Source organism: Gobius niger (genome assembly GCF_951799975.1).
Source record: "Gobius niger genome assembly, chromosome: 1".
NCBI lineage: Eukaryota > Metazoa > Chordata > Actinopteri > Gobiiformes > Gobiidae > Gobius > Gobius niger.
This window is the reverse complement of record NC_136852.1, coordinates 31541520-31565154: the sequence shown is the minus strand read 5'-3', so window position 1 is coordinate 31565154 and position 23635 is coordinate 31541520. Positions and strand designations below refer to the sequence as shown.

General features: G+C 44.4%; 1 protein-coding gene across 2 annotated transcripts in view; it reads left to right on the top strand.

Moving 5' to 3' along the window:
- Window positions 1-23635, top strand: part of bcas3 (BCAS3 microtubule associated cell migration factor) — a 463665-nt gene that overhangs the window by 411765 nt on the left and 28265 nt on the right. For both annotated transcript variants that reach the window (XM_079559235.1, XM_079559236.1), the window contains one exon: window positions 20146-20322. In XM_079559235.1, coding sequence (XP_079415361.1) covers window positions 20146-20322 — 177 coding nt within the window. The remainder of the gene's footprint in view (window positions 1-20145; window positions 20323-23635) is intronic.

The following is a 23635-nucleotide window of genomic DNA, read 5'->3' as shown; positions in this document are numbered from 1 at the left end:
GCTTGGACTAACAATATGTATATATATATATATATATATGTTTTCAAAATCAAATTCAGGTTCATTCGTGCAAAATCGCCGACAAACAACATAAAAAGTACTGTCTGTTTTCAAAACTGAGATCCGATTCAAACTGTTCACATAACTAGTATGTTGTCATTTCCAGTTGGAGCATTTTTCCTTTTCGGAGGTGGGAGATTTCCCAGTTACCCAGCGATAATAAAACGTTGGAAAAACTCCATCCTCCCATGGTTTTTCATCCCATTCTTGTGACTGTACTGTAAGTCCTGAAGTACAATACAAAACAGGCCTCTTCCTCTCCTCCGCAGAGAAGCCTTCCCCACGTGATTAACCAATATTTCTTTTATTTCCAAATCTGGATCTTTTACATGTACGCCGTGAGTCGGAGGAAATCTCTCCACTTCTCCTTCAAATCAGAAACACATGCAACGTTTCCCCCCCTCCAGAATGCACTTTCCTCCCCGCTCCTCCTCCTCCGCTCCACTGACTGCGAGGAGAGCGTGTCGTGCCTCTGGACTTGGCAGCGCTAACGTCACGGCGATGCTAGCAGCGATAGCACGGGTTGTGTTAGCGTGTGTTAGCGGCGCATGTGCGCTGGGGTCGTTCCCGGGGGAGACGGGCCTCGTTGGGTTTCTCAATGGGCTCTGTCTCCTGCTCTTCCAGGTGCGGGTGAGGACCGGGGCAAACAACCTGTCCATACGCCTGGCTACTTTTGGCTCAGGCGTGTGGCTGTTTTCAGATCATCCGCTGGCTTCCGTCTTCCCTCGTGTGTGTGGATGAACACATGTGCCAATGGACGCACGCGAGTGTGGGCCGCTTTCAAAGAGGAATAAAAACATCAATCATATTTTCTGCTGATGAAAGTTTGTTTTTATTGTTGTTCCACTGTCCCTTTTTCAGAGCGTGGTGTCCTGCAATGGTCAGCTCCTCCACCTCTTCCTTCCTCTTCCTCCTGCGCAGCTCCCTCCGCTCCACAACAGTCTTTCACCATCTTGTTTGTCCCTTTTTTGTTTCCTGCAGCGCCAAATGTGACGTCTCCACTGTGCTGCAGGCTCTTGGTGCCTCTTCAGTGTTGTCTATAGCTCATAAGCTAGCTGTTTGTTTACTTTTAAAACAAGCTGGATCTTACATGGCTTGTACGGACTCTCTGCAGTAAAACATGACAAAGACAAACTAAAGTATCCAGTGAAACAACGTGGGACAGAAAAATTACAAATCCAGTTTGCAGAAAAAGGCAAAAACTCCTCTGTACCAAGAGCGAGGGAGGTTGCTGCTTGTTTACATCTCGCCGTGACGCAACGTGTAACGTTAGCTAAAGACAATGTGAAAAAGAGAAGAGCGGTGGAACTGGTTAGCTGCAGAGGCTGCTGGGTCACTGCTGGTGAATACATAGGACACACCGTACCATGAATTCCTCCAAACTTTGCAACTGTAACTTAAACTTGGCTCGATTCATTATTCACATTTTGTTGTTGAAATTTGGGCCGTTTTAATGCTTAAAGCAGGACTAAGTAACTCTTGCCCCTAGAGGCCATAAGCGCAACTGCAGGTGTCGTAGCAAGTTATTTTTTTAACTTTTTAGTTGTCTTGGAGAGTAAATACTTCGCTGACAGGAAAGGCGAAGGGAGAGAGGGATATTGCACATCCAATTATACAATGGAAATAATATTTTTCACTCAAGCTTGGCTGTAAATACTGTTTAAAGTGACTTTAGCCCGCAGTTAGCTTTGCCCATTAGCATGTTAGCTTCTTCTTTGTGAATCCATTTGTGTGTATTGGTGGCTCCGGTCCGGTGGCAGTCAAGTTGCAAACATGGTTTTCTGGCCAGAGACACCAGGGGGAGATGAAAGACCCTCCAATCATCCCATAAACACTTGTATTACCCCCACAGGGACTACGAAAAGGATTTATTAAGGTAAACACGTTACTTAGTACGGCTTTAATGTGCCACATTTTTATACAAAAAGCTACAGCAAACTGATATATCTAAATGTAGTTTGTCCCCCTATTCACTTGCATTGTTTCACCTTTCGAATCTTTCAAATGTAGTTTGACAGATTTTTGCCCGTTCTTGGAGTTCTGATAGATTTCTGGACTGTGTTCCATGGACTGCTCTTCTGAAATCCATCAACAGATTTCCAATGATGTTTAGGTCAGGGAAGGAGCAAAGCCTTCAGCCCGTGCCTCTTGAAGTCCACCGTGTGTGTTTGTGGTGTTCAGGATCCATTTGTACAGTAGATAGATTAAAAATTGTAGATTACATTAAATCCATCCGTCCTTTGTGACGTGCTCCCTTTTCCTCTGGCTGCATCACTATCCCAAAGATTGTCGGATTTGTTATTTTCATGAAATTCTTTGCCCTTTCCTCTCCAGTCAGCCAAAGTTGTTCCACAGGACTTGTTTCCAAAATGTGTCAGGCTTGTCTGAAATTCATGCACTAATTTTTGTGGTGCGGACGCTGGAGCGGTTTTCTTCTGATGTCCAGGGGTGCCTGAACCTTTGACGTGCCACTGTCGGTGCCGTAGCTCCTGTTACACAGCAACATGCAACCTGGAACGTTCGGCGGGGCGAATCTTGTCAAATCGTGCGGTCCTAATCCCGCCTCGCGAGCTGGAGATGGCCCTCGCTCTCTGGTGAGCTGTGGGAGCATCTGGAAGTGTTTGGGATTTTGCTGGTGGCTTCAGTGACTCACAGGGATTTTCAGAACCATCTAAAAGTGTTTATTTGTTTCTCCGTTGCTCTGTTGTCCACCGCTCCTTTGTTTAGAAGAAGAAATAAAAAGGAGGGACGCATACTTTTGGAGGAAAAAAAAAAAAAATCTCCTCTTAGTTAAAAATTAGGTTTAGTTTCGGAGACCTCACAGGTTTGACTCCCAGACCGTGGGAATTCTTGGGGGTTGTGAATTCCAGTCCTGTTTCGTTTGGTTTCCATTGTTCACCTACAAAAGTAAAAAAAGAAAAAAACACAATATCCTCAAGCCAGGGATGGTTGGAGAGATAGTAGACTACAACTGAACATGGCCTTAAAGATGCTCTACCAGGATTATCCCGTTTTCAAGTCCGTAAAAGGCAGAGGTACAGATGGATTAGAACACATGTCCTGGGCCGCCGCTGTCCCCTCTTCGCCTCTTCTCTCTGAAAAGCACATTGTTTTTTCCCCCTCTGTGTTAGTTTTGGCCGCACTTTAAAGAGCCTGTCTGATTAGGCTGCCACATGTGTCCGAGTCTTTCATGTCTGTGCAGGAGACGGACCTGTCCTCTGAAGCTCTTCTGCCCTCTCCCCTCTTTCTCTCTCTACTCTCGCTCCCTGGTCTTTTCTCTGGGCAGTAGTCCACAGCAGGCAGAGTGTTTACCGGTCAGCATGAACTCAGAAATCATTGCTATAATGTTTTGTAGATCAAACCTTTCTTCTGGAGCTATCTGTCAGAATTAATCGTCTTGTAGTCCTTCCTACATAGAAGCGTCCACACAGACACTCTAATGTGGACGCTTCTATATTAGAAGGACTACAAGACAATTAAAAAACAGACTTTATGAGCATAAACATGCCATTAAAACTGGGAACCTCCAATTTAGTATGGCATTGCATTACAAGGAGGCGGGACATGGAAGCTGTGAAACCTGAAAATCAGTGGTCTTCAGGAGGAGGAGACAGACTAAAGTCCTTTTGGGTGTCTACTTTAAAGGCTACACAATATCCAGGACTAAATGATGAACTAGATCTCATTCCTTTTCTGGCTTTCTTTTTTTTTTTTTTTTACCTTTCAAAGGCTTTTTAATTTTTCTAAATTCATTTGAGTGCCTTAGTCTCTGTTTAGAAGTAACTGTTTGATCCTCAATCTGAAGAGCAACTGGGTGAAACCTTTTTATTGTTGATAATAGCCTCGTGAAGCAATCCAGAAATGTAGCAACCATGACCTCATTGTCCAGGTCTGAGAATAGTTTAATAACAGTTGGTCAGATTATTCTTTTTCATGAATTTAAAGCTGTTATGAACGCCCACAGACAGATTGGGAACTGAATTGATTGATAATATTATCAATGGCGTTGCTATTGTTAATATACTGCATAACGTTTTTTTGCCTCAAAACTAAATGTCTAATGAGCGCAGGGCTGTCTGCTCTTGCGCTTTTCCCCCCAGGAACAGTTTCACAGCACTTTATGTAAAAACCTACATTCTGTTTGAGTTAATGTGCATTACAATCATATACTTCAGTTAAATGTCAAATAGCATTAGGTTTTTCACTTTTTCAAAAACAGTTGCGCTGCCTGAATGACTCCGTTATCAGACTGAAAGGTGTAGATATTTGAGTGAAATGGCTTGAATGCTCAGACTCTTCCGCACGTCCTGACTGTTCACTAGAAGCTCGTCTCAGCCGGAGTTCACAGCGAGACAGTGCTGAGAGGTGAACAGGGCTAACGCTGGGCTAAGTTAACCTCTGACTTCCTGCTTTACACTATATTTAGACACACACAGCAGAGCACATGGTCTGTTTTTCTTTCACAAATGTCAAATTTACAATGTGGAGCTGTGGTGTTTAATGATCTTCACTCTCCTACAAGAAAATAATTTCGATATCACGGCTTTAATCACAATATAGACTGCAAAACGTGTTGTATCGGCTTCTAAGTATTGTGATATTGATCATGATAAAAGAGTGTCCTCCCACATCCACAAAAAGCATTGACATAGAAAATTCCCACTGCATTTTATTTAAATCCCCAATATTTTATTATTTAGAATTTAGTGAGTAACTCAGGATAATGGTGGATAAGGCGTCTCGCAGTTGTTTCCAGATTCCCTGTTCCTATTTTCTGCTCATTTTCTCGTGGAAACAAAAGTAGTTCTTCTGCCGATGTAACCGTTTAACATGGGTAGAAAAAACATTTCAGCATGAATGTGCACTTTTGTCCATCTTTTTGGACGCGTTCAGCCGTCGTTGGCGTAAGAATGAGTACGTGCCACCAAAGCGTTAGCCTCCTCTGCCTCACAGACGGTTGGTTTGGCTTTGCGTTTAGCTGCGTCCTGTGATGTGGTTTGAAGGCGCTGCGTTGTTTGTGGAAAGGCGGACGTGTAATCCCCCCCCTCTCCATTGAATTATGTCTCTGATTCATTTCATTTCAGCTTTTTGAACCCGTGGCGCGGCTGACGGAGTGGCTGTGACAGCATCTATGCGGCTAATGCAGTTAGCTCCGGCCCCTCCCTCGCGCCCATGTCAATAAGAATGGACTGTTGGCTGACGTCTACGGGACATGACAGGGTTAAAAGCACCGGCGGGTCGGAATCGGACGCGTCTTCTGTTACTCGGATCATTTCAGGGAAAGATGTCTTTGATAAGACCGTTTTTTATGTCCCACACTTATCAATTTCTGTTTGGGAATATTTGCTTTTCTCGGTAGATCCTGACACAATGGCAAACTTTCCAGTCTACAATATGAACTGGTTTCTTTCCTATGGACTAATTGCAGTTACCTTGTTTTGAAAGAGTAAAGTCAAAACATTGTTTAGTACTTCCAATTTTTTTTATTTTTTTTTATTTTTATACTTTATTGTCCCCGTAGGGAAATTTGTCCAATGCAGTCCAATGCAGATTTCTTAAGGCAAGACACAGCAAGTAAAAACTGAGATTTTTCATGTCAATGATGAGATTTTTCCCCTTTGCTCTCCCTTTTTGCTGCTTATTTTTTTTACTTTTTTCTCAACTCGCATGCTGTAGTTTTCCAGAGTATAACTGCAACATCGCGGCAGACCCTTGTCCTTCCCACGCTTATTCGTTTGCAAATCTGGACATGTTTGGTATCCACGTGTTGCAAGACAACTAATATGTCGGGGGGAAAAACCAACTGAAACAATCTATCACATTTTGTCTTGACTAGTTAATTGACCTTTCGGAAAACCCCGCCCCTAAATGGTAATGTCCAATCATACATCCTAGCAACCGTTGCTATGAAGCTTAGTCCGTCAAGCCGCAGACTCAAAGTGGTGAAGTGATCGGCCTATGGAGTATGTAGATCGGACACTAGGTACCACAAGAGTGTGTCTGGGGGAGTTCTTTCCCAAAGCCCAAAACACACCTGGAGCTCCGCCCACAGTGGATCATTAGGGGCGGCACGGTGGCACAGAAGTTAGTGCTCTCGCCTCACAGCAAGAAAGTCGACTCTCACCTGGACTAGGCCTTTCTGTGTGGAGTTCATGTTCTCCCCGTGTCTGCGTAGGTTTCCTCTGAGTGCTCCGGTTTCCCCTATCACTAAAAACATGTACAATAGGCCAGCATGAATGATGTGTGTGAGTGAATGTATGGTGGTGGTCAGGGGGACCTTTGGCGCAGACGTGTACAGTCGCAACAGCGCTTCTGTCAGTCTCCTCCAGGGGACACTGAAACTACAAAGGCAGCTTACCAGTGCTGAGCCTGGATTCTTCTTCTTCGTCATCATCTTCGTCGTCTTCTTCGTCGTCATTTAGTCGTCATCTTCGTCGTCTACTTCGTCGTCTACTTCGTCGCCATCTTTGTCGTCTTCTTCGTCGTCATCTTCTTTGTCGTCTTCTTTTTCGTTGTCTTCTTTGTCGTCATCTTCTTCTTAGTCTCCTCCGTCGTGTTATTCGTCTTCGTCGTCGTCTTCTTCTTAGTCTCCTTCGTCGTCTTATTTATCTTCGTCGTCGTCTTCTTCTTAGTCTCCTTCGTCGTCTTATTTGTCTTCGTCGTCGTCTTCTTCTTAGTCTCCTTCGTCGTCTTATTTGTCTTCGTCGTCGTCTTCTTTGTTGTCATCTTCTTCTTATTCTCCTTTGTCATCTTCTTCGTCTTTGTCGTCTTCTTCGTCTTTGTCGTCTTCTTTGTTGTCTTCTTCGTCTTTGTCGTCTTCTTCGTCTTTGTCGTCTTCTTCGTCTTTGTCGTCTTCTTTGTTGTCTTCTTCGTCTTTGTCTTCTTCGTCTTTGTAGTCTTCTTCGACGTCCTTGTCTTCTTCGTCTTTGTCTTCTTCTTCGTCGTCTTCTTTGTCGTCTTCGTCTTTGTCGTCTTCTTCGTCGTCAAACAACGTTCCTTTGCTATTATCTAGCTAGCGTTCACAGTCACATGACGCTGCACACACTGGAGTTGTTTGGCGTAGCTTTAGCTGTGCTGGTGAACGTTTACAAGCCTCAGTCCACAGTCTCATAATGGTGTAACTGTCCTAAGTCGTGCACCACGTTTTTAAATGTATTTACTTATTTCGTTTAGCTGTCTCTCTTCATGATTAAAATACTGTACATCTTGTCACGGTTCTAACGATGAGTGGCTGCAGCGTATTATCATTGAGGCGTCTGTAGGTTTAGCTAGCTAGCTAACTTTAGCAAACCGAAGCAATGACCCTCTCTTAACAATAATACAAAAATATGGGAGTGCAAGAGCTTGACTGGTCCACATACCTGTGCTGGCTGCATTTAAGGAAGAGATCATGAGGTTTTCTCAGGTTTCTATTGAGACTAAAGGCCTCAATAGACTAAAGGCCTGCAGAGCCAAATCGGAGTCTCAGTAGCAGTCCTTTACCCTTCATTGGATAGTTTAATATCTTGAATTCCTCTGCTGCAGATTGCTCCAATCAGAGTCACTAACACAAGTCACTCCAGCATTGGCATCAGAAAGTTTGACGGACCTAGCAACAGTAACTAAGTGGCATTTTTCTTTAAATGAACAGAGTTTGGTTGGGTCTGCAGTTCCCCCGTCCATAGAAGCGAGGGAATATAGGACCCGGGGAACATAGGTGCGCACCCAAGCTTTTGCGAAAGGTCACTTTGACCTCCCACTCGGGTTCAAAGGGCCCAGTTTTACGGTGTGTTGTGTTGAATTGAGTTGTTCAAACGCATGTGTGTGTGTGTGTGTGTGTGTGTGTGTGTGTGGTCCTAATAAAGTCGGACATGACGGTTTTACAGCAGGTGAATGTGGAGAGGATTTACGCAGCTGTTTGAAAAGGCAGGGCTGGACACACTTCGGCACACTTCAAGTAGTGGGCGGGGCGGGGGTAGGTGGAATTATGCACAAATTTAGATCCAAAGGTCAGTCGTCTGTGCTGTAACTGTTTTTGAAATCGTTATGCTTATATATTTAGTCAGCTCTGTGGACTTATCTTTCTGCTGCTAGAATTTCTTGGCAAGATAAACTTTTTTTTATAGTTTCTCGCCCAGAAGCTGTTTTTTGACCCACTCGCGCATCTTTGAGTGATCATTGAATCTTCCCGAGAGGATGTTCTTGTGCGCAATCTTTTCATAACAGCGTGAAAACACCTTTACGACAGCCGCACAAAGCCGCTAGTCTATTTTTTTTTTTTCAGCCATTTTTTTCTTCACTGCAAAGGGGGAGCAAGGGAAGGGAAGGCGGTGGGCGGGGCTTATGGGGGAGACTGCTTGAAACTACAGGACGTTATGTGGTTTCACTTCTAGCTGATATAGATCAATATTGCATTTTCTAACCAACAAAGACTAAGATGTGTGTTTGAGATTATTACCAAATACCTGTAAAATATTATCGAACACACAGAGTCACACACACAAAAAACATCTGCAGCGCAAATACAAATGTAATGTGTAGACGCTGAGTGAAATTGCGATCGCCTTGTTGCTCCATTGTCTGTCAAAGCGAGTGCGTTCGAAGGGCGAGAGTGGGCGAGAGCGGCGCATTCCCCCGGCGGACGCAACGCCATTGTGCCAAAACCGGGGCCAGGAAATGAAAAGTGGCCCCTCCCTTTCAGGCTAAATTGGATTATTCCTGTGCAAGAGACTCGGTTTGGGACCCTGGGGAGGGAGAGAGGGGAGAGAGATCCATCCAACAGATTTCAATTTATGTTTGCACAATTGTTCAGTCTATCAGGAGTTTTTTTTTTTTCCCCGTGTTGTTGAAGGATTGAAGGAGTCGGTCTTTTGCGTGAATGTGTCCATCTGCTCCTGTCGGCCTGGTTTAGAGACACTTAGCAAATGGAGCTAGCATACGTGTGCTAACGGCAGGTGATCACAAACAAACGGCTGATCAGAACAGTCTGCAAACAAACCCTCACTTTCCTCTCCTTTCCTTGACTATTTTGCCTGTTTTCATCATTGCGCTTGTTTCTAATTTGTGATTCTCTGCAGAGTTGTGTAAGTGATTGTAAACCCAGGAGTGGCACTCGGATGAGCTGTTTAGGTTTTCACTGCTGACGGAGCCTCTCACCAGAAAACCTACAAAACAGCTGGTCCTGGTAGAGACCACCGTCATCCCAAATGACCGATCGTCCGCCCTGGAGATCGTGAGATGGTCTAATATCGTCATATCACTCACTCCTAGTGGATGAGTTTCTGTGGCCATACAGCCTTTGCTATGCCCAGGGCCGGACTTAAGTCAAATGGGCCTTGGGGCTAAAGTTTTTTCAGGGCCCCCCATACCCCATACTCAATCAATATTTATTTATATAGCGCCTTAACAACATTTACATATACTGTATGTCTGTCGCACTTCTTTCTCTCTACAATGAAAGGATGCATGAATTTTTTTTTATTTTTATTTGAACATGCAGAAGTAACTTCTTAAAGTTTTTAAAAAATGACAAATTTCGAAAAAAAAAAAAAAAGTTTAACATAATGACCCCAATTTGAGCTCCGTGGCCCTCGCGGAAGAACCTTTGCTACTGCCAGACTGGTGGGGGAGCATATTTGAAAAAAGGGGGATCTTTTTATTTTAATAGGTACATATACATGTGGCTCAGACCTTGTTTAGTCCTGGTTTAGTCCTGGTTTAGTCCTGTCTTGGTCCTGGTTTAGTCCTGGTTTATTCTCGGGTGAAAAAATCATGTGATAAATGTAAGGGAGTTTGCAAAGAGAGAGGGAACTCGTTTACAGCCCGCACAGAGCACGCATTTTTCTCCATCAGCCCAGGGGCCCTTCAACCTGCTGGGCCCCTGGGCTTAGCCCCTGTAAGCCCCTTCATAAATCCGGCCTTGGCTCTGCCCAATCCCGTCAGACCTTGGAAGCTAAACAGGGAAGGGCCTGGCAGGACTGGGATGGAAGACCATTTGGGAACACCAGGAAGCCTAGCGAACGTAATGTGTGAGTGAGTGGTTGGTGGTGGTCGGAGGGGCCGATGGCGCAGACTGGTTGCCTCGCTTCCGTCAGTCAACCCCAGGGCAGCTGTAGCTACAATAGTAGCTTACCACCACCGAGTATAGAGTGAACGAACAGTGCAATGTAAAGCGTCTTTGAGTGTCCAGAAAAGCGTTTTATAAAACCGAGGCATTATCATTATTATTATTAAGCATGCCTTTCTTCACTTCTATGCCTTCACAGCCACTCACTCCTTCTGCCTTCGCTGCTTCATTATTCATAAACACATTATGAGAGAACTCCGTATACGACGCTTAGACCACGATCGTTGTCCAGGCGGAGTGAAAAAACATGGTACAGTTTCCTAGATTTGAGAGTAAACTCGTCTAACTCCTCAATACTGGAGAGAGGCATAAAAAGTCCAGTTTGGGAGCAGAAATAAACAGTCCTCCCCCTCTCACCCCCGTCTCTCCCTCTCTGTGGTGCGAAAGCGCCGGGCTCAGGGACACATTAGCGGAGCGCGGGGCGTGAAGATCAAATGGGATTGTCCGATTTCCAGGAACACGTAGCGTCTGTGGCTTCAGAGTCGGGAAGCCTCTTGATTCAGACCCGCCGAGGCCCCGCGCAAACGCTCGGACGGTAAATTTTTGCGCGGGTAAGGGAGGCACAGGGGACCGGCCTTTATGTGAGAGAGAGACGGATTCTTGCCCTGCTACCTCCACAATCTCTGAGAAACGAACAGATCCCACAGATTCGGCTCCTTAGAGATATCGATTTCAGATGTTCTCTGTAGATTACTGACACGATTATGAGGGAAAATGTTTTTGAAATTTTGATGTGTCAATTGATGGCCTTTTATGTGCACAAATGGCTCGAATTACTTATTTTTTGACACAAAATCTGGATAATGGATAGGGATTTAATTGCATGCTTTTATTTTGTGTTTTTACCATATACACTATTATTACCTGTATAGTAGATAGGAGCTGGAGGCCTTTGAGCGCGAGTGAAGCTACAGCCAAACAATGATGACAAACAACTTCTGCTGTGCTCGTAATTGCTCCAGCAATCAAAAACGTAATCCGGAACTACAAAGCCCTGCACACGAGGTTAACGACTTTTCAGAATCAATAGATACAAAGGTACAGATTATAATAAGCTTTGGTTTAGTGGAATTGGATATTTTTAATGGTATTTGGAAGATTAGTCGTTTCGATGACAGCTCGCACGCCATATTGTTTAAAGCAGCGAACCCCCCAAGGCGCAATGCATTATGGTATTGCGCATTTTGTAAATAAATTGTTACTGAAAAACAGGACTTGACATGAGCACTGGCAACTGGCCAAATGCTGGTCGGTTTTCATTTTGACTGATAACACATTTAATTAATCAATTGGCCACTTAGATTTTAGAAATCATCCACCTGCTCCTATAAATCTCCTTAAAATGAGGATATTACCATAAACTAAAAATTCTGTATTTTGAATGGTGTAAGAAGAGTAGGCTCCTCCTACCCAGGTACACAATTTAAAATGTCACATTTCTAACTTCTTTAGCCACCCAAAGTGCTTTAGATCAAGGAATCACTCCCCCATTCACACACTCATTCAAACACCAGCGTCAGACACTGGAGGCAAGGGCTGGAGTGTCTTGCCCAAGGACACAACGACAGTGTGCTCCTGCAGGATTCGCCCCCCTCTCCACTGCACCACTGTCACCCAACAACTACTGTACTGTTAGAGCTATATGCAATGCTTACTTTTGGAAGAAAAAAAAAAAAATCTTTAAGGTAGAAATAGTAGCAAATTTATGAATTATTGTAGTGATAAATACAGTTGGACAAACCTCCTAATATTTGACCAAGTTCATAACAGTAAAAGCAAATCTTCACATGCACTGTTGTGCATGTGAAGATATATAACATAATAATCTTGTACACACCTTTCATTTACTCAGGTCTACTCTAATAGACCTCCGGTCATGTGTGGGTGCAAGCTTGATTTGACAAGAGCCACACTCTCCCATTATTAACATATACTTTATACAAGTACATTGTTTTATGGAAAAACAAAAAATGCTGAAAAGTTCCTGCGAAAAAAGTCCAAGTCAGGAAAGTCAGAGTCTGTAGGAGCTCCTTTAACCCTTCCAGAGCCGTGGACGACCGCAAAGAGAGATCCTAAACCTTTGTCAGGAGTACCTATGTCGGGCCAGCTGTAACTGAACATGTTTCTCGGAGCAAAGCCGCACACAGGACGGCCCGTCAGCCTGGGCGCTCACTCCCTTCCAACGACAGATCCTGTGTTTCTGTACAGCGCGATACTTGTGAATCATTTACTCGTGTTGCCGCGGCCCGTTAGCCAAGTGTTGCTAATCCTGTCGGGACACTATAGCCCTGCCCCGGGGGTGGTTTGCACACTCCGCTCTTACACTGGGACATATGGAGCGAAACGTAACCCGCACAGAGTTAATTGCGAAGAGAGAAAAGACGTATAGTCGGAACACCCCGCCGTCGACCACGGGCTCGTGTATAGGCAGCTGAGCTAATGCCGCCCTCCATTCAGTTTGTGTAGGCGCAGCCGCGTAGTTAGCACTCCCGCCTCAAAGCCATGAGCTCTTTGATTCAGTTACAAAAGCTCGCCAGGCCTTTCTGTTGGGAGTTTCATGTGTGAATTACCCACTTCTGCTGCTGCACACACGTTCATAGAATAATAGCTTTTCAGTCAGCGCAGAGAGCAATAGTGTCAGGGCGGTGCAGCCGGGCGGAGGAGAGAGGCGGGGGGTTAGAGCTGGAGTAGCCTGATGTTTTGTTTGTTGGAGAGAAGAGGTTCCCACATTTTCACACAGAAGATTGTATCACTTTTCTAAATGATACCCCCCTGCCCTCCAATTAAATACTGGGGGAGCTACTGGGAGGGCCCAAGGTACCGTTGGCGTAAATAAAAGTAAAATCATTTTGCTGCCATAGTTATATTTTGTAAACATATAATATTTTGAAAGCCTAGCTCCTTGCATTTGTAGTTTAAAGCTCATTATAGCTTTTATTAATTGATTGCTAAAGAAAAGTGTCCCTTACCTGGATGTCACTAACTGTTCTGAACTGGGGCTTCTGCAGTCGGTCAGCAAGGTGCCCAAAGAATGGGATCAGCTGATGACCGGGAACATCCCTAATGACCGGGTTATTCCAAAGATGGGTGTTAGAGGGTAACATTAAATAGCTATTTGTCATACTGGGTACAGTCGTGCTATATAGTGATTTAATGTTACCTTAACAATGGGATTCTTCCTCCCTGATGGCACTGACATATTCCAAGATGACCATGCCAGGATTCACCGGACTCACATTTTGAAAGAGTGGTTCACAGGGAGCATGAGAGTTTAGCTCTTAACCCCTTTGAATCTTTGGGACGTGCTGGAGAAGTCTTTGCACCGTGGTCACATTCTCCCACTGCTCGATCTTGGTGAAAAAGGAATGCAACTCTGGATTTTGAAGGCTGTCCGACCAAATATTAAAGGAACTGGCCACCGTTTTTACATACTAACATGTGTTTTTACCTGAGCTTAGACGAGTTGATATGTACTGACTGGTCTTTGTGCGTGCGCTCAGTCACGCAAAAAGATCAAAGATGTTGTTAGCATTTGGCCTCTCCCAATGTATATTCCTCCCAACGGGGGTGAAGTTAGAAGCGACCAAGCTCTTCCGCAGGCACGCACAAAGACCAGACAGGTACGTATCAACTCGTCTAAGCTCAGGTAAGAACATATCTCAGTGTGGAAAAGCGAAAAAGCTGTACACGCACATGGGTCAAATGCTGATGACAACTTTAGATGTATTCCTTGCATTCTTGATTTGATGCGTTCTTCAAATTCTGCTTCAAACTAGACACACACTCCCTCCACCTACATCCCAGCACATATTCTTCGTGCTGGATGGGAGCAGCCCTGACTCATGACAAATCAGTCAGGTGTCTGTTGGGCACTTGTCCGACTGCATTAAAAAAATCTTTCCTAATTTAAGATTCTGAATCAGCCTGCGCAGATGTTGGCTTGTTTTCCAGCGAAGGAGCGGCTGTCAGAAACTAGCTCCTGGTGCTAATCCTAAGAGCCTCTACACGTCCATTAACACGGCAGCGCGCTACATGTGCCCGCGGGGGAACAGCACACTTTAGCACTCCCCCCCCCCCCCCTCCTCCTCCAGCGGGGACGGCCGGCCAGGGTTCAGCGAGCAGTCAGAGCCAATGCCGGCGCGTATTAAAAGGGTGTTTTTGTCAACCGGGCCCGCGCGGCGTCTGAATGGCGCCATTGTGGAGAAAACGGGGTGAGTCCATTAACACCATTGTGAGCGAGAGATACCGGGAGAGGAGGTGACCCTTTCGGAGCCACCGCGCAAGGATCTGATGAGGGCCCCCGAGGAGGAGGGACACGTCACGTTCGGAAGTACGCAGGAGGAGGAGGATGTTTCTAAAATGGCCACATCGTCCGCAGATGGACTTTTGTCAGCTTTTAACCGTGGTCTAGCATTAGCAGAGCTGGACATGTGTTTTCAACGAATCGCCAAACCTCGAGAGCTTAAAAAATTGCCAAAGTTCAGTTCCAGCAACACTTTTTCCTCATTTTGTACAATACATTATCTAACTGAATGCGATCAAATTAAATATGGGTTTCCACTTTTCACACATTGGCTCTGATCACTGAACATCTTGTACTTCTGGACCAGGGGCGGACTGGGACTGAAAAACAGCCCTGGACTCTGACCAGCCTGGCCCAAATTAGCGTACATATTTTAACCTCTTACCCCCCGCCTTAACATTAACAAGTGCATTTTCCTCAGTTTCCTCATTATCATTTTTTTGATCGGCATCATCAGCAAAAAGAACGGGAAAGGTGGTCGTAGAAACAGAAGCAAAATCATTAATATAAATAATAAATAATAATGGTCCCAAAATTGAACCTTGTGGCACACCATACTCCACGGAATTCCTTTTAGATTCATGTTTTGTTTTACACTGGGCTTTACCCAAATCTAAAGGCTTCTCGACTAGAGATCAACAATGTAACGCCTCATTTGAAAGCTAAGACCTGCAAAAGTGATGGAATCTTTTTGTCACGTCGCCACATTTTTGTCGTATTTTTATTGTTATTTTAAATAATTTTTTTCTATCATTTTTTGTTGTGTTTTTCTCACGTTTTTGTAGTTTTTTTGTCCGTGTTTTTGTTGACCTTTCATCCTCTTTTTCATCCGCTATTTTGATGCTTTTCTTTTTAGCTTTTAGATTTGGGTAAAGCTCGGTTGAGGCGGGACTGGTGGCCCTAGAGCCAGTGGCCCTTCTGCGCTCTTCCAGAATGGACATATGGCCAGACCGCTCCTGTTCTGGACAAGTGGACAATGGATTCCTGGAGGCTCCACAATTGATTTTTTTTTTCATTCTTCGACCATTACTTTGTGTTCTTTCTGTAAATGTGCTTCTTACGACCCTGTTGGCTATTGGCAACTAAAGGTTTGATGTTTCCATGGTCCCGTCCCAATATTTTTTGACGTTTCAAAAGGGCTGATCCCTCTTTTTTTATCTTTCAGTGTCTGACAGATGTCTTTACTTTACCATTGTGTGTGAGAGAAATAACCGCTTCAGAGACACGTTCCTCTCAGTCCACGGATGGGCCATCACCTGGGACACTTCAATCCAACAGCCTTTGTCCAAACCAGCTTTGGTTCTGGTCGTGCCACCGCTCTCCTTCGGATTTGTCGCTATTTGCTCATCATTACCAGAGAAAACACCGGGAGCAGGGCTTTGTTTACCCCAGGCCCACGCTCTCAAACATCCCCTCACTTTGATCCAGCCCTGTGTCAGCTCCGGGGGGGGGGGGGGGGGCGTCCGCGCTCTCCCTGCCTGCACTCAAGGGCCTTATCTCCGGGCTCGCCCTCTGTCTGCCCCCCTGGTCTGTCTTATCAGGGTCGGAGGAGCTTTACGGAAGCGGCCGTGCAACTCTGCATTAGCACCTCTCACTCTATCTCTCTCCAAATGGATTCTGTGAGTCCTGCATGACTGTATGGTTACATAATATCTCCAATCCACCAAACCAGCTGCATTCATTTGACATAAAAGCCAACGTTTAGCCACAAAACACCAGCTTCTTCACTGGCTGGGCTCGCTACTGTGGGAATGTACATAATCATTTGATTGATATGTCAGTTTATTTGAAAAGGCACAGTGATGGACATTTCTTTAAGTCAGTAAATTCTAGATAAATGAATAGAATATAAAAATACACCTGTCAGTATGTTGCTAGTGTTCAACTGTTGTTCAACGGTTATAACTACTACTACTTAACTATTTTATAACCTGTCTGCAAAACTAGAACCTCTACCTTTGTCTTCAGGCAGCCCATCATGAGCTTTAAACGTTTTGCATCCTCTTCCAAAAGCTGACATAAAGTGATATGACTGCCGTGTTTATTCATGTTTGGCTATAGCTTGTATAGTCTTTAAACAAATAAAAATATTCAGAGACAAAGCCCTCTAGTTGATACGTTATACAGAGTTTCGTTTTGCCGTCCTGGGACCTCAGTGAGCCCCGGTCTTTGCACAAATTCTTGAAAAAGACGAAGCAAATCTAGGTGCAGCTCGCGAAGTTTCTCTCGTCTCTCTCCTCAATCTTTTCCTCCTCTTTCGTGATGACAGTGAGCAGACTCCCACACAGTAGTCTCCTCTGCCCGATAGCCTTTGAGCCAGGCACATCAAAGAGCCGCACTCCAGATAAGAGCCGAGCGGAGGGTTAGGGGAAGCCACGGGTTTATCACCAAAGGCCTCGGCCAGTAAAACGCCGCTGATAGCACCAGTGCATACTGAGGCCTGGCATCTGCTGCCGGAGCCTGGACTGTTTCTCTTCTAACAGCATCTAAAGCCACACTCAACTATTTGTTTGGAAAATCGGGCCAGAACCCATATCGTGGTCTTCTTTCGTTACAGATACAGGCCTATATTAGCCCTCGAACAGCTTTAGCAACTCTGCTAATCCATCTAATTTTACTGTCAGGTCACGTGTTGTAAAACTTTATTCACCCCAGGGGCAAACAGGCCGTAAAAGTGCAGGAAACGCGCTAACAGCACTAAGTCTCTAATGTTATGACTTTGTTTAGTCTTTCCAAAGCTTCGCCTGATCGTGGAACGTTCTGATCAGGAGAACCTCGCTCGGGGAATCGTACTTTGGTGGTCAATCGTAAATATGGTAGCCCTTCATTTCACTCAATGACGTGGCATTTCAGCATCAGGTTTTTGACTCTTTGACTTGGAGTTCAGTGCCAATGAAGAACATAAATGTTATGGTCTCTTTCCACACTTGTCTGTCCACATAATGTACTACACACACTGGCACAAAGTGTCTGTCTTTGTTCGTACATTTCAAACTGTTTGGGCAAAATTGAGTTAAACCCTATAAGAAATGAAACCTTGTGATGAGCTGCCAAAACAAATTATTAGCTATAATTGCAACATTATAGAGTTGACATAAAACAAAGGAGGTTTGCTACCAGAATTCAAAGTCAAATGTCAGATGAAGGGCGAGGGCCGGCAGAGTTCGGGATGAATGTCTCATAACAAATATCTGTTTGTTATGAGCCGCGAACGTCCATGTACAGCAGCCAAAACAGTCCAACAAAGACAACTGATTCAGTCAACTGCTGAGTCACTTCCAGATCTGGGAAATCCATCTGTGAACTACAACTCTAGTATCTTTTATTCCATAATAGCAAGTCTGTAAAAAAAATAAAACAAACTGTATTTAACCTTTATCCAAAGAGATTGACCATCCAAACGCTCTGTGGTCAGTCTCTTATAAAGTGAACATATCAGTATAACGGTGAGTAAGGAGGCGGGTCAGAATTTTAATATGGTCTCGAGGGAACGATCCATCACAGCACAATGAAAACAAGCTTCCCTATTTTTATTACCAAAATAATGTTGCCGCAGTGAACACCCTATGAGCTCAAAATGGCTTTAAAAAGTGTATTTTTTTTGTCTTCATTATATTCCATTTTCCATAGTAAAATACAAATAATTTTAATTATTGTTCAGATAAAAGCCTCTGGGCAGACGTTTGTTATTAAAGCTGGGGTACCTGATTTTTTTTAGATTTTTTTTTCTGTTCAAACTGTGACATTTCCCTCCTGCATATCCACTGCTCACATTTAGATTCCACTTTTATCTTCCAAGGTCTTTAGTTACAACAAGAAGTCAGCTTTAAGCAGTGACCGGACAGCTGACGTTCCACAGTTGTTTTCTTCACTTTTCATGCTGTTTTCGTGTTGCTAGTCGATGGACAATGTAAGCTAGTTCCGCCGAAAATGTGTAACATTCCACCCCAAACTCTCTCACGTACATTTTGTGCCAATTTTTGTTTCCTGCATTGATTCCAAACTCCAGGGAGAGTAGCTGCACTTGTTTCAGCTAATGGAGAAACCAAAACAAATACAAATACAACTATAGTGCGTATATGCTAGTTAGAAGTCATTTTTTTCTCCCAGTTCCAAAATTGTCCCAATGAGATAATTACTGCTGAATTAGTCAAGCATGTCGAGGTCATAAAGTGGCTGCACATGTGTCTAACTTCATTTGAACACTCACTTTTTCACAGGAGACCAAAGAGAGGAGCTCATTCTCACGTCTCTGGGCTACGTTAGCAGTCAACGAAAAAAAAAACACACGCTAGCGCTCAGGCTCATGCCCCTGACGCGGCGCGGCGTTAATCCAATTGGGTTTTAGTGCCTTGGCCCGGGTCACTGGCACTTTTACTGCGGCTCCGAACAGATTGTAATGGTTTGTGAGTGAAAGGCAAACACGTCGTAAATTAGCTTTAAACAGAGTTAAACCAGGTGCCTTGGCTAAAGGGAGCAGTCAATTAACGCTAATGGTGAAATGGCTAACTAGTGTTGGTGCAGCTTTGATAGTTTTTATCTCGGGGCGACGCTGGCAGTGTCAGCGGTTGCTGGGAGTGCCTTTATAAAGGTTTTAGCCTGAACCCCCCCCCCCCCAAAAAAAAAAAAGAACATTTAGACAAGCCTGATACAATTTGGAAAGAAGCCCTTTGGAGCGATCTGAGAAGAAGAAAGGGCAAAACGTTTGTGTCCGACTGTTCAGTGTGGGGGATGGATCGATCATGCTTTTTAGTATTGCAGCCAGTAGAACAGGGAACATTTCACAGGTCAAGGGAAAAATTGATTCAATTAAATTCCAACAAATTCTGGAAGCAAACATAGCGGTGGTTTCTACGAATGGTTCATGATCCTAAACATACCTTAAAGAGGGGGTATTCTGCTTTTTTCAGCCAAATAGCACCAGTCTATAGCACGCTACAATGATGACCAAACCTTCTGTTGGTCTGTAAATGCAGTAAATTAGAATAACTGCCTTGTATAAAATGTCTCTCCCAAAATGGCTGTAGTGAATGTCTTGAAATAGGCCTCTGTCTCTTTAAGAACCTCTGAGCCTTTCCGACACGCCCCCTCCACACGCTGTCTGTGGCATCAGTGGGGAGGGGGTTCTGCTGAGGAGCAGTGGTTGGTTACTCGGCTGGTGACGAGGGCGTTCCTAGGAGGACTCAGGCAAAGCTATCCCTAAAATGGCCGCCATCAGAGTTTTTACAGATTACTCAAAAATACATGAATGTGCCAAGGCAACACTTCAGGCATGTTTTTAATGAGGGAATGACATAATAACATGATGTAAAGCTTGAAAAAGTCGATTTGGCATAATACCCCCCCTTTAAAACCCACAAAGGGCGACCTCAAGAGACGCAGGCTGAAGGTTTTACCTTGGCAAAATGTGAAAGATGAAAAAAAAGTGTGATTTTGTTTGAAACATGGTCTCACCTGTAATGTTCAGATCATTTCATCTTCCCGTTCCTTCATTGTTCTTATATACAGACATTCTGAGCAGGTTTCTATCATCAGAAGAGCGCGTTGTCGGTTTACTGGTTTTGGCCGGTTTCTCCGATGTTTTGGGGCGAGTTTGGTCTCCCTGGTGCACGAGTACTGCGTGGTATGAAACCAGCTTTTTGACATACATTTCTGTTTGTTCTCCCCCCCCCCACAGGAGCGTATGAGGGGCGTGGCGTGACCCTGCTGGAGGTGTGTGGGAGCTGGCCGGAGAGTTTCGGCGTGCCTCGACACATTGTGGGCTCGGCGGACGCCAGCGACGAGGGGCTGAGGGAGCGGCTCGCCGACGCCATGTCCGAGTCGCCCAGTCGGGACATCAGCGGCTCCGCGACAGGTCTGTCCCATCAGCACCGTCAGCTGCAACACAAACATGAAATGAATCTTGAGGTCGCATTCAGGAACTTCTAGAATTTGAAGTTCAGGTCAGGTTGAGGGCAGATGCCAGCATGACTCTATGAGCATCTTTTGAGAGAAATATCTTAAAGGAACAGGCCACCATTTTTCCATACTGAGATATATTCTTACCTGAGCTTAGACGAGTTGATACGTACCTGTCTGGTCTTTGTGTGTGCCCTCAGTCATGCAAAACTCGTCTAAGCTCAGGTAAGAACATATCACTGTATGGAAAAACGGTGGCCTGTTCCTTTAACAGAAAAGGCTCATATGTTGAGCCTAATGTTTTTTTTGCTGATATTAGGACTGTCAATTCAACACCATTTAAAGCACATACATAGAACTAAAATGGCTTTACTGTCAAACCCTTGATCAACACACTACAAAAAGTAAATATCCAGCATTGGCTTAAATGACTTGAATTGAGGAAATATATCTTGTTTTGGGCGCTTTTCACTCATTTAGACACTTTTCCTGATCGGACCAAGTTTACTTTGCTTGTTTGAGGACATTTCACACCAGTTCTTGGGTAAATCTCGCTTGAAATAAGAAAGTAAAATTGCCAATGAGATAAGACCAAATTTTCTTACCCCATTGGCAAAGAAAATGACCTGAAATAAGGACGAAATGTATCGAAACGAGTCAGAAACATCTCAGAACAAGTGAAATAATCTAGGACAAATGCCCAACAACTTCTTAACTAGTCAAAACAACTCAAATGTGGATTATTATGCTCAAATTGAGATGTTTATGCTGATCTAGTTAAATACTTTTTGCAGTGCACCATTATACAGAGCAATATCAAAATATGTACAACAGGGCAGCAGAGGGAGAGAAGGTTTATGGACCAGGCAAGGATCAGCAATCAGCAGCCTGTCCCTGAGACGGGACTAGAGGGGCTGGTATAGATGGTACAAAAAAAAATTTATACACTGGATATGAAGCATTGCTGAGCTCTTTCTCTCATGAGCTGATTTGTCTGGTCAGAATGCCGTTTTTGATGACTTAAAGGGCCAGTGCTGTGCCATTTGTACATGTACAGTATGTTTGAGTAATCCTGCCATAGTCTGTCCTCCCGCCTGCTGCTGTCAAGAAGTGGCTCTTTTCTTTTCTGTCTTTTCCATTTATTTCTTTTTTTCGAGTAAGTAACCAAAGTTTCACATCTTACTCTTAAAGGAACCGTTTCTCCATACTGTGATTTGTTCTTGCCTGAGCTTAGATGAGTTGATACATACCTGTCTGGTCTTTGTGCCCGTGGAAGAGCGTGGTAGCTTCCAACTTCACCCCCGTTTGGAGCTATAGGAATACTACAGATACAGAAGTGTTCTTTGTTTGCATGGTTTCTTTAATAACTCTTTGCAGTTTTGTGAGATATCAAAGCGATAACACACGCCGTTTTTACAGCATCTTCACCGAGGGTGCCGATGTTTCCTGACAGCACTGCATGCATCTCTTCCGCTGTGTGTTCGGTGTCGTCCGTAGTCTTGTCCTTGCCGTGGCCCGGTGCAGAAGTGCTGTAGGATTCGATTAGCCGCAGCCCTTTCTGAAGCTTTCTGCCAATCCCTGCTGCAGCATCCTCGGCCGTGCGCGCGTGGGGAGGTCTATTTTGATGTAATGTGATCAGTAATGAATTTTGCGTTGCATTAAAAGCGGCTAGCGGGGGGTCGAAGCCGGCACGCCAACGTTCAGGAGTCTACAACATGTAATCTAATGGAGGCGGGCAAAGTGTGGGGGGCGAGGAGCGGCGAGGCAGAAACGAAGTTACTACACGGGAGCAAAAAGGAACGGCGAGTGTGTGTGTACGTGTGTGTGTGTGTGCGTGTGTGTGTGCGTGTGTGCGTGTGTGTGTTGAGAGTCAATGCTAAGTCCATTAAGGATACTGACCCCATCCTTACGTCCAAGCATCTCCTCGGCAGACATGTTTAAGTCAAAGACGCTCTTGTACGCTCAGAGGGAGGAGGGAGGGGGCACTTCCTAAATGAGTTACTCACCGGGACAATCGGGGCTCGAAATGCAAAAACACTCGAAGAGGAGGAGGAAGAGTGAGGAGAGACGTCCAATCCAGCGCAGACTCCCAACAAGCAGTCAGGAAGTTAAAGTCTCGTATAATCATCTAGTTTTACTGTAGGGCTAATGTCAGCGCACGACAACATAGGTGGTCACCCCCAAGCTCCTTGTTTTTAGTTTTGTAGTATTTTGTTGTGTAATGTGAGCCGAGGGGTTGGTTTGTTATAGTTTAAACGCAGCTTTGGAAAATTGGAAAGTATTAGCAATTTTGTTTTTCAATAACACAGTGATGAGACGCTGTATGGCTCATGATCAGAGTTTACATTAACCAAAAATGTTGTAAAAAAAGATACACGAACTTGTGAATACTGCCTCGTTGTGGCGAACCGTTTGTCCACTGTGTTAAAATTAAGGAAATGCAATTAATAAGCTCCATCCATCCATTTTCTTCCACTTGTCCATTTCCGGGTCGTGAAGGCACATTGCACCAGCCCCTTATGGCTCCTCCAGCAAGTGGTGGGTCACAGAAGGACGGCCTCATAGTTCTATCCAGGCCTGTTGGTCTCTCATAAGGGGCTTCTGAACCACTCCTTGTCTGACCCGTCACCTCAGACCTGTTTACCATGGGAGACTCTACCAGGGGAACAAAGCCCCCGACAACAGAGCTCCAGGATCATTCGGGCGCTCAGACCCCTCCACCACGTTAAGGTGGCGGTTCCGGGAGGGGATAATAAGCTCCAATTTGCATTTATAATAGTGAAATATGAGCCTTAATATTGACGAGCAGATGATGCTCTGAATAAGTCGTCCTCCTTTGGGACTTTTATGCACAATTTAACACATTTCTGTTGCAAAATTCATGTTCTATGATTCTGTTCAGAAATCATTAGTTTAGCTCCATAGTCTTGCCCAACATAAATAATAGGTCTTTAAAACACTGAAAAGAAATGCATATAATAAGATATGAATTCATGACGGATAAATGAGCCAATAAATGAAAATAGCTTGTGACAGATTTTTTATGACCTAGTGAAATGATCCCTAATGAAATAATTATTATCTCTGTAGTGGATGGACCTATCTGTAGGAAACAAGAACTGTTATGAAGTTCATCATCTTCTCTCTCAACGCATATGAACTCAGGCCAAATGACTGTCTCATAAATCTGCCCAAAAGTGAAGACAACATTCAAAATGACATTGATCAGATGAAAGGACTTGTGTGTGTGAATCCAATCACTTCCATAT